Here is a 12,082-nt window from a genome sequence, read left to right as displayed (position 1 = left end):
AAATAGCAGACCTACAAGCTCGTAGCGCGCCACTCGGTGGCGCGCTATGAGCTTGTAGATCTGCTATTTTTCAATAGTTAAAACACCAAAAGGGAGTTCCCGTACAGAATGGGTTAAGAGCGTCTGCTAAATGCCCCAAATTGCAAATCGTTGTATAGATCTGCTATTGTGCGTCTTCATGACATGCCCCGGGAATAGGGACGCTTATGGGTTCAGTTGGTTTAAAAAGCCAGGTGGATTATTGTAACCTCTAACAAGTTGCAGTTATGCCTCTCGCGCCCCGCTCTCTCTTTCCATCAACTGTAAGTGATAGGCTCTCTACCAAACACCATTTGGTCTCGGCCAGTGTTTCACTTTAAGGGCTCATTTGAAGGTGTGCGCCGGACACAGAAACAAAAGTCCTGTAGGCTTTTATGCAGTCATCACAGTCAGCCAAGCCTGTAATCCTCAGAGGGTCCGATAATGACATAGCCCCCTGCATTTATTACATGGAGGAGGAGAGAGAGGGGAAAACGCTGACTTTGAACAAATGAACACCCTGACCTTTATGCAATAAATATGACATGGGCCGCATAAAAAGACAAGATATCTTCCTCCTAAATGGAAAGTCAACACTGATTCGCTCCCTCGTTTCCTGCCCTCGTTCTTCTCGCTCTGTATCTGTTTGTCTCTTTCCCCTTTCTATTCCTGTATCTCTCTCTCTCTCTCTCTCTCTCTCTCTCTCTCTCTCTCTCTCTCTCTCTCTCTCTCTCTCTCTCTCTCATACGACAGTTAGGCAAAAAATGATGAAACGCTTTTAGAAAATGTTTGCGGCGATAGCATTGCAATTTATAATGCGAACCCACAAATTGCAGTGCAGCGAAATCTCTGCCGTTAAAGGCAGGTGATGTTATACAGAATGTTATATATGGAAAATCACTCTCTCGTTCTTTAGAAGAGTTAGCTTCTATTACAGGCCCATTTTCTCAACAGCAGTGGGGCGGCGCGAAAGTTATTCTTTACCGAGGACTATGAATAGGCTGTGCCTTTTGACCCATTTAGGCCTGAGATCAGATTCTAAACATTTCTTCTACATCCTGACAGTTTTCATTCTGACCTGAGATCAGATTCTGAAAATGTCTTCTTTGTCAGTCGCTCTTCGATTAAAAAAAAAATAGCAGATTTACAAGCTCGTAGATCTACAAGCTCATAGCGTGCCACAGAGTGGCGCGCTATGAGCTTGTAGATCTGCTATTTTTCAATAGCTAAAGCATAACATAATGCTTACACCAAAATGGGTTCCGCGCAAAATGGGTTAACCCATTTAGGCCTGAGGACGATTCTACGAATGCCTTCTAAATCCCGACAGTTTTCTGAAAAAACTCCATGTTTCTGTGTCAGCGGTTCTCAAACATTTTCATGTCAAGGACCCCCAAAAATATATGTAATTGGCCGCCGACCCCCCCCATCTGAAAATATGTTGTTCCAGTGACCGCCCAGAAGCAAATATTTGAGTTAAAGCCGCTCGCTCTGAAAGAATATAACGATCAATTATTTGCTCCACATTTTCACGATAAAAACAAATAGCAGACCTATACAAGCTCGTATAGCTTGTAGATCTGCTATTTTTCAATAGCTAAAGTTATAATAACGGTCAAAACACGAAAAAGGGGGTTTTCCCGGCGCCCCAAAATGGGTTAACCCATTCTGAACGGGCACCCATTTTGGTGTTAGCATCATGTCATGCTTTAGCTATTGAAAAAATAGCAGATCTACAAGCTCATATCGCGCCACCGAGTGGCGCGATATGAGCTTGTAGGTCTGCTATTTTTTTTTTTTAACGAAGAACGACTGAACATTTTTTAGAATCTGATCTCAGGTCAGAATGGGTTAATCAGACCAGTGTGTGTCCAGTGGAAACCTCGTATGAATCTGATCTCAGGTCAGAATGGGTTAAGAGCCCCCCGACGCGGGGCATCGGCCCTATACACACTGACTGCATCGCTTGTGATCTCGATGTGATCTCAATTGAGTATATTTGCGACTGCACTCCTTTCTGTCACCTCGCGGGCCGCCTCTGTGACAGTAAAGGATTTATGGTTATTTCCTCCGTGCTGCCTGTCCATCTGTGGCTCTGTCTGTCTTCACATGGCCTTGAGGATATGATTCAATTTATTAACCCATTTAGACCTGACGTCGAAATTTAGTTTCTATGTCAGTTGTTCTCAAACATATTCATGTAAAGGGGAACCCCCAAATATATATATATGACATTGGCCGCTGACCCCCCCCCCCATCCTGAAAATATTATAGTTCCGGGGACCCTCTCAGTATAGCAAAGATTTGAGATAAAAACTCGCTCCGAAAGATTATATTCAAAGATTTCAGGCACATTTTCACGATTCTTAAAAAACAGCAGACCTACAAGCTCATAGCGCGCCACTCGGTGGCGCGCTACGAGCTTGTAGATCTGCTATTTTTCAATAGCTATAAAGCATAACATAATGCTAACACCAAAAGGGGTCCCCGCCTAAAATGGGTTAAGGCAAAGCAACAGACTCATTACTTCAAAGAGGTGGCGCGCGAGAGGAGAGAAGGAGAGAGAGAGAGAGAGAGAGGAGAGAGAGAGAGAGAGAAGTGACACACTGAATTGGTTATTAATGGAAAGGCACAGCCATGGGGCAGTTTGGAAATTTAATGATATCCCTACGAGGAAAAAATATGAGCGTTGTCAGTTTCCAAAAAGTCATGCTAAATGTCAACGTTTTAAGGTCCCGGCCGCTAATTTTATGCCTGTGCACAGTAATGTTTTCGAGAAGCATTTAGGAAACTACGGCCCAGTGGCCAGCCTGATTGTCACCGCTCACCTTCTCTCCCTTTCCTCTACCAAATCGGGTTTGTGCAGCAAGTGATTTCCTCTCTAAGTGAAGGGAACAATTAGGTGCTGTGTGTGCGCGTGCGTGAGTTTGCGGTGTGCGTGCGTGCCGTTTTGATTTCCATGCTGTGATAAGAGAGTGGGAGCCAAATGTTATACCTGTTAATCTAAGCCCCCAAAACGGACCAGGGCTCCTGACTACTACCATTCCCCCCTGCAGCAGCAGGGATGGGATGGGGCGCTGAAACGCCTCATTTTACTCTCTCTCTCTCTCTCTCCGTATTGAAAAGGGAAATGAGTTTAAATGCGACGAGGGGCACATTAATAGCGTGCGTTTGTGCAACGAGCGAGCGCGCGCATGTACTCGGGTGTGCGTCGCCGGCGTGCCATGTGTTTATAGAGGACTGTGTGTGTTTGCGGTGCGTGTCAAAATGTGTGTTTTCGCTGCGCATCACATGATGAACCCCTGCAAACCTGCCCCGGCCATGTGCGCAGCACATGCAGGTGTTAGTCATACCTAAGGAATGTCGACTCTTCGATGCATCATCGCACACGTTTCCACACAATGTTCTCTGTCCGCGCGAAACCTGCTCGAGGGGGGGAAGTGACATCATTCTCGGGTTTCAACCGCGTGTACAGTGCTTCAGTGTGTTTCTGTCCTATGGAGATACGTTTAATCCATTCTGGACGGGGAACCCCTTTTGGTGTTTTCAAACATTACGTCATGCTTTAGCTATTGAAAAAATAGCAGATCTACAAGCTCGTAGCGCGCCACCGGAGTGGCGCGCTACGAGCTTGTAGGTCTGCTATTTTTTGAAAAGTCGTGAAAATGTTGCCTCAAATTTTTGGAATGTGTTTTTCAGAACGAACGTTTTTTTTTTTAACTCAAATCTTTGCTTCTGGAGGGGTCCCCTGGAACAACATATTTTCAGATGGGGGGGGGTCTCAGAGGCCAATTACAGATCATTTTTGGGGTCCTTGACGTGAAATATTGAGTGATATATAGGCCTGGAAACACCGGTATTTCAGAAAACTGTTAAGATTTAGAAGACTTTTTTTTTCCAGGCCTAAATGGGTTAAAGTGGGGGGTGAAAATGCACAGTGTGTATATGCTTCAAGTCGCACGTGATTTATTTTGCCATAAACTTGAAGAGGCTCCAAAGTGCAGACATCAGTTGCACAGATAAGCTCTCCTCATGTTTTTTTAAGCAAGTCAAATTGCATTCGGCCTATACTTCTCTCCCCCCCCCGGCGCGGCTTCTCCGTCAGTGCATTTGTATAAGGAGCGCCGATAGATGTTTCCCCTGACAAGATTTTTCCAAATCCCAATGCTTTAAGTGCAGGTGGAATAATATGCTGCGTTAGCGCGCTAATGGCCGTCCGAGAGAGGTCATAACTACTCCATTTGAAGGAGGCTGCCTCCGCCGCGGCTCTGGCAGGTCAAATCAAATGTAATTGTGCGGTGAAAAGCAGCAGCGCCTTTGCTTTGTGTGTGTGTGTGTGTGTGTGTGTGTGTGTGTGTGTGTGTGTGTGTGTGTGTGTCGGCCGCGCTGACAACCGCCAGGTTTAGCATTCACCGCTCCTGCTGGGAGGAACACAGGTTTGCAAGGACAAAGGCTTCACCTGTCAATATATCACACACACACTGCCTGGGCTAGCCAAATGTAGCCCTGCTCTCTCTCTCTCTCTCTCTCTCACACCCTCTCTCTATCTCTCTATCTCTCTCTCTCTCTCTCTCTCTGCCCCCCCTCCTCCTCCTCTTCCTTTGAGTCTGTTTCACGTATCTGTCCATCCATCTTCTGTCTTGTCTTTCACCATCTATCTCCTCGTTCGGCGTCTGCATCCTTCCTCTTCTTGTGTCTATCTTTTTGTATCTTCTCCTCTCCCTCTCCCTCTCTCTCCTCTCTTCTCTCTCTCTCTCTCTCTCTCCCCCCCAGCCCCACCACCACCGTATGAGGGGGGCTCTAGCTGAAAATGTCCTGGGGACCCACAGATTCAACACAGGAACCAAGAAACATATGGCACATTTTCAACTCCCAAGGTCAATTACAGCTATTTATCCAGAGATTGCAGCTTAAATTTCTCCCAAGGTTTCCTCCTTAGATTTACAGCAGATTGCCAACGCATGTCTGTCACATTTTAAATCAGGCCAGTCTTTCCGTTTTGCCTTCCCCTCTCTCTCCCTCCCCGCTCTCCGCCCTCCGCGACTCTCCCCGTCAAATATTTCAAAAGGCTTTTCAAGTGGGTTTTTTTAGACATGTTTTATCTCCGGTTAATCATGTGTGTCCCATCTTTTTCTTTTTTTCTCCACCGAGTCTCGCTATAGGTCCAAAGTGCCGCGCGGCGCGCAACACAAATCTAATAACATGTAAATTGGAGATAAGGCCAGATCCCTCCAAGTGATATATATTTTTTTACATTCATAGTTTGTCAAGTCAATTCCTGGGCCTCCCTGTTTTAGCGGCACAACACATGAGGAGTGAGAAAATTAACTGGATAGGTGATTCATCATTGCTAGCACACTGTCAAGGACTCCCTCTGCAGCTATTGAGAACAGGGTGGAGGAGGAGGAGGATGCTGAGAGGGGTGGGGGGGGGGGGGGGGGGGGGGGGGGGGGGGCGCGCGTTGTTTTAAATTATGGCATTTCATTCAGAATGCATTGTGTTTACAGCGGCCCATTTTTATTTGTGGCTCCTATTATCCCGCCGACACAGTTGTGCGTGAAATGTTATTTGTGACAAGGGGTGACCTGGCCGGGTGCTTTTCCATACAGTAAGTATTTCATTGTAAGGGGGGGGGGGGGGGGGGGGGGGCTTAACCCATTTAGGCCTGACGTCGATTGATTAAAAAAAAAAAAGTCTTTTACTTCTAAATCATGACAATTTTCTTGGAAAAACCTCGTGTTTCTATAGCAGTGGTTCTCAAACTGTTTCATGTCAAGGGACCCCCACAAATATACAGGTATTTGTGGCCACCGACCCCCCCATCTGAAAGTATGTTGTTCCAGGGACCCCCCCCCCCCCCCAAATAACTCAAATATTTGAGTTAAAACGTTGGCTCTGAAAGAATATATCGAAAGCTTTGCACTTTACATTTTCATCATCTTTCAAAAATAGCAGACCTACAAGCTCATGGCGCGCCACTCGGTGGCGCGCCATGAGCTTGTAGATCTGCTATTTTTTAACATAATGCTAAATGCTAATGCTAAATGATAACATAATGTTTAAAACACCACAACAGGGGGGTTCTCCCGCCCAAAATGGGTTAACTGTGCCTTTTTACCGTGTGCACGGGAAGAGGAGAAAAAAGCACAAGAGGCTTGTCACAGCTGCTGTTGGCAGCCAGGCTAGCGGAGAGAGAAATATCACCTGGAAACAGAGCACTCCATTCCACGGGCCCCCATCACTCCAACGCCTGTCGCTGTAATTAACCCATTTTAGGCGAGAACCCCTTTCGGCGTTGGGCATTATGCTATGCTTTAGCTATTGAAAATAGCAGACTGGTCTGCTATTTTTTTTTTTTGAAGAATCGTGAAAAGTGACATGAAAGTGTTTGAGACATTTTTGCGGAATCGTTTCCCCGGGTCAAAATGGGTTAAGTTGAAGTCAATGATTCTGGATGCGATGGTGAGAAATAAACATGCGAACGAACACATGCCAGCGTTCACAAGCCAGACACATGGATGGAGAGAGAGAGAGAGAGAGGAGGTGGTTGCTGAGGATGGAGATGGGGGGGGGGGGGGGTAGCATCGGTGGTGTGTAGCAAAGCCTATATAGCACATCTAGATCATGTTCTTTCGAATGTACATTTCCAGTTTCATTAAAAGCCCGTAGTGATTGCATTGATTGAATTAGCCGTTTATTAACTTTCCCCATCTCGTTGTTTTTTTTCTTTTTTTTTCTTTTCTTAAAGTGCACCCGGTATTTATATGCACAGCTCCTGGTGGAAATGTTATCTGACAAGGGGGGGGTTTTGCTGTGTTTTGTAGTTGGGGAGTCTGTCGAAACAAAACACGATGTTTGCTTCTTTTTTTTTTCACCCAGAGCATGACAGGTTGTTTCCCCTGCAACAAAGCCATCAAATATTCCGTGTGATCCAGCGTTGTGTCGGAGGGGGGGGGGGGGGGGAGGCCTGCTGAGTGGGAAGCCGGAGTTTGTTAAAGCAATGATTTATGATTAATGCCAACATTAAATAAGGGACAAAGTGCCTACAGTACAAATCAATTACAAAGCTACAACGGGTAGACCTTTCCCCAAGGTCTACTAACGTCGGTGGTTGTTATGCTGATTTTATTGGGAGGTAATATGGCAGAGGGTGATGCATGCACCTACACTATACGCACACAATACGTCTGCATCAGCGCGATCGGTGAGGGCAAAGCGTAATGCCTTTGATCTTTGATTAGGGTATTTTATTGAGATAAAACAGGAGTCTGATGCTGCAGCAGCAGGAGAAGACCCCCCCCTTTCTTTCCTTGCCCACCCCCTATACGCCCTCGTGGAAAACGCAGAAGGGAATGCACCAAACAAAACAAATTACCACCAGGAGTGGCTTCTTAAAAGTAGGCAATTCATTATTTTCCATGAAGTTAAATTATAAACAAATTTTAATCCATTAGGCAACCATCCATTCTAATTAATCAACGGGAGCGAACTCCGTCTGAAAGAAGGAGAAAGGGTTGTTTACTCTCTCCACGGACCAGCGGTGCATATTTCACCATCTTCCCTTTGCAGAGAGAGAGAGAGAGAGAGAGAGAGAGAGAGAGGGGAAAGAAAGAAAGAAAGAAAAAAATACACACACACACTCACACACACTCCAAATCACAAACCTAAACTGTGAGTCTGAACACTCGACATTTTTTGGCGAGTGCATGTTTCCAGGGCATTTGCAGATGCTTGAAATAATCTCCAATGTTTTTTTTTTGCTCAATCTGCTCCGAGGATGGGTGAAATAAATACTTTAAACTAATTAATGTAAGACCAGCTGTTCCCACCACTTGGCTGGCTGTTGGTGAATATTGATGGAGGGGAGGGAGGGGGGGGAGGGGAGGGAGGGAGGGAGGTGCAAGCAGAGCCGCTCGACTCCGTTCTGTTTGTACAAGAGTCAGGCCGCCACATAAACACGTATGAATACTGGATGAGAGAGTGGAGGGGGGGGGGGGGACTGGGCTATACGAATTGCCAAATTAGATTAACAATTAAAAAAGCCGATGGTGCAAAAAGGTCCTGTAGTCTTTTTCAATCAAATATGTGTGGAACTAGTCTTTTGTGAATAAATGTATATTTAACCCAATCTGTGTGGTAGAGGAGTATGTTAATCCAATATATAAGTGGTACATCTGCAGTGGTTGGAGGTGGTTTCCTCTAGGCCCATGTGTTCTGGGTGTGTAAGTGAAGTTCAAATCGTAAATATCTGCCCTGCTCCAAGTGGATGCTCCGTCTGTGTTGGTTGGAGACCCGGGTTCGAATCCCCGGGAATAATAAGAACAATCAATCTTATAGGGGACTGCAGCTTTAATAGACTGCCTGTGTGAGATGGACAGAGGACGTTTATACCATTGGTGGGAAACCCCAGGTATAGCGAAAAACAGGCCTTATACAATTGAAGAGGCACTGTCTCACTTTATCCCATTTTGGTGTTGGCATTATGCTATGCTTTATAGCTATTGAAAAATTGCAGATCTACAAGCTCATAGCGCGCCACCGAGCTTTTAGGTCTGCTATTTTTGAAAGATCGAAGAACGACTGACATATAGAAACATGGCTTTTTCAGAAAACCGTCAGGATGTAGAAGACATTTTTAGAATCTGATCTCAGGTCAGAATGGGTTATAGTATATATATATATAGGTCCTGGAAATCTGCGTATCTGTCCATTTTTATCTTCAGTCTGCAAAGTGAGTCCAGAGTCCACCTCTGGGTCTTTGTATGTGCACGTGCCTGCAATGGGTCTGCATATCTGTCTTGCATCTCTTTCTTTCTCTGCATCTCTGTCTACCCTTCCACACATACACACGCACACACACACACACACACACACACACACATACACACGCACACACACACACACACACACACACACACACATACACACGCACACGCGCGCATACGCACATATACACACCCCCAGAGGCCTGGTGCATGGTGGAGAAGAGGCTGGACAGCAGATGGCAGGGGCTCTGCCCCTCTCTCTCTCTCTCTCTCTCTCTTGCCGGTTGATGAATGGAGGATGATGTCATCTCAGGTTTTGACAGGCAACCCCGTGCGTGCGTACACAAAGGAAGCGCGAGCGCCTCTCTGGGGTCGACGTTTTGTGGGCCTGCTTCTGATTTTGGGGAATCGCCATGACATCTCTTAAATGGGGAAAAGCTGGATTTATGTCCTGCGTTGTATTGTTTAACCCCCTCGCTCGAGCCCCTCCGAGAGGAGAGACGATACACTAGGAGACTCTTCCTATAAGAAGCAGAACCTGCTATGCTTCTGAGAGCTTTGGGGATTGGCTTTTTTTTTTTAACAGATCAATACAGATCTTGCTCGCCGCTACTGGTCACTTATAGAGTCAGGGTCACTGTTGCTCAGCCTCTATAGCCTTTACGGTCGCCTTCTATCTTATCTGTGAGTGTGAATTAGCCTGGCCATGCAGGCCAGACGAATAGCACTGTGTAGATATTAGTCTGGAACTTGGGGGGTGGAAGTGTTTTTTTTTCTCCCCAAGGGGAGGTTTATAGTGGTTACTAAACAGATTCCAACATCACAGCATAATAAAAGTCTCACTTTGAATAGTGGTGAGCTGATTGGTCACCCCACAACTCTGGGTGTGAGCGAAATGTAATTCCAACTTGAGGACTGACTGCCTTGTTTTTTCTTCCTGTTGTGGCAGATTTGTCTGGTTTCCAGGCTAAGTGTGATGACCATGACAAGTTTGAAGTTTGCACAAATTGCACAGTGTCTGGTTAAAAAATATAGGAATGGTTCCTAATTCTCTATTTTTTTTTAAAATGTTGTTGTTTTTGTCTGTTGTCTCCAGAGGATCACCCGATGTGCACCCCGACAGCGAGAGACAGCTACGAGAGGTTGTCATTCGCCGGCCAGGCTCTGCCCCCCGGCTTCCCCTCGCCCTTCCTGTTCCCCGACGGCCTGTCATCGATAGAGACCCTACTCACCAACATACAGGTAAAGCCTGCAAATTAAGTGTTAAAGGGACACTTCACCCTTTTTGTAAAAAGATATATGTTAATGACGTTTAGAAGCTTTAGAACACTTTCCTGGGGGTCTTTATGTGTGTAATATGTGGTTTTAGATATTATAGATTGTAGCAGTGAGCCCGGTGTCTCTGATGTCATGGACACTGGGCTCACTTCCTTCCTGGACTACATGTTGTCTCAGTAGGACAGCCATCCCCCTATCCACAATGAGGAGCAGTGCACCAAAGAATTATGGGAATTGTAGTCCAGGAAGGTAGTGAGACCAGTGTCCATGACATCAGAGACACTGTGCTCACTGCTACAATCTAAAATATCTAAAACCACATATTGCACACATAAAGACCCCCAGGAAAGTGTTCTAAAGCTTCTAAACGTCATTAACATATACTTTTTTGCAAAAAGGGTGAAGTGTCCCTTTAATTAATTTACTGTGAGAGTTAACTGTGAGAATGTATAAACGGAGCCGCTCTGTTCCTGTTTGCATGCTTAGTTTAGACCAGTCATTGGTTAGACACGGGTTAAGGTTAGGTTTAGGTGTGCTGCCCCCGTGGGAGGTTATAGGTTTAGGGTGAGGGTTTGAGATAGATTGTAGTTGTATAATAGGACTAATGACTGGTCTAACCAATGACGAGTCTAAGCCAAAAACTGTCTAAACTAAGTACTGCACTCGCTCCCGGCGATAAATTTACTTCTGCGTTCACTGTGATCCTTGTTTTACACGTGTTCCCCACATGTTGTGGCCGGGCCTGTTCCAACAATAGAAATCCATCACTGGGTTATATATTCGCAACCTTGTTAAACCAATACAGTGGCATCACATCAATTCTTCACTGATATATGTAACAATCCCACGTAGCTACTTATACGAATAATACCAAAGCAGATCACGGCAGTAGAATGATCTCTAAACTCAGCTCAAAGTCTTTTTATGTGTTTTTTGAATAGATGCCTGGAAATAAGGTCTGTGGTTAACACGAGCTTAATAAGAGATTTTCACGTTTTGATCTACCGCGTCGAATTTAAGTCATTGAGTACCCCACTTTTATATGTCCCTTAACCCATTTTGGGCGAGAACCCCTTTTGGTGTTAGCATTACGTCATGCTTTAGCTATTGAAAAATAGCAGATCTACAAGCTCATAGCGCGCCACCGAGTGGCGCGCTACGAGCTTGTAGGTCTGCTATTTTTTTTTTATCGAAGACACTTTTAGAATCTGATCTCAGGTCAGAATGGGTTAAAAAAATGCTTTTTACTTCTGGCGATTGAGCTTACAACTTACAAAAAACAGTAAACGGGGGGTGTTGCATCTTGCAGAACAAAATGAGTAAGCAAGTTAGCCACAGAGCAGATTCTCTGCAATACTCCATAATGTGAAACTATATGGACCTATTCTTGAAGAAAGCATGGAGATGCTACAGTCAATTCCTCCTTCCTTCCAGCTACAAAAATAGGTCATCATCCCTGGTTTTGGGGAAGGGCGAACCGTGGAGACACTCCCCAAACTCTAGGAGGCACGCACGTCATGAACTTGACCTCCACGATATCCTGCACCCCATACATTAAAAAACCCCACACTTTTTTAAGAACCTTGCAACTTTTTTGTTTAATCTGCAGACCTTGACAGCGTTCCCCCTCCTCCTCGGAGTGTCATTTAGGCTTCAATGCAAACACCCCCGTCGGTCAGAAAGATGAATGTATTTGCCGCGTGTGTGTGTGTGTGTGTGTGTGTGTGTGTGTGTGTGTGTGTGTGTGTGTGTGTGTGTGTGTGTGTGTGTGTGTGTGTGTGTGTGTGTGTGTGTGTGTGAGTGAGTGTAATGATGTGTGTACGGCAACTGCCCTTCTCGTTGCAACCCGGTACGCTTTGGCGTGGAGGAGTCCCTGCGTCTCCTTTTGGCCCCCGTGCCATAATTAGCCCATTCTGACCTGAGATCAGATTCTAAAAAATGTCTTTGTGATGAGAGGCAGGGTGACTGATTTAAGCAGTCACACCTGGGCCTGAGTCAAACTATAGAACTGGACTCAGGCC

The 12,082-nt window shown here is 45.5% G+C and overlaps 1 protein-coding gene across 1 annotated transcript in view; it reads left to right on the top strand.

The window, feature by feature from the left end:
* The window catches only part of dachd (dachshund d), a gene marked incomplete at its 5' end in the record, with an annotated part of 45,911 nt that overhangs the window by 19,822 nt on the left and 14,007 nt on the right, over positions 1-12,082 (top strand). The window contains one exon of the mRNA XM_083776805.1: positions 9,880-10,025. Within this exon, the coding sequence (XP_083632931.1) occupies positions 9,880-10,025 (146 nt within the window). The remainder of the gene's footprint in view (positions 1-9,879; positions 10,026-12,082) is intronic.

This window comes from Protomyctophum parallelum, assembly GCF_964188405.1.
Source record: "Protomyctophum parallelum genome assembly, chromosome: 11".
NCBI lineage: Eukaryota > Metazoa > Chordata > Actinopteri > Myctophiformes > Myctophidae > Protomyctophum > Protomyctophum parallelum.
Note: the sequence above shows the minus strand (reverse complement) of the source record. Positions and strands in the feature narration are given on the sequence as shown.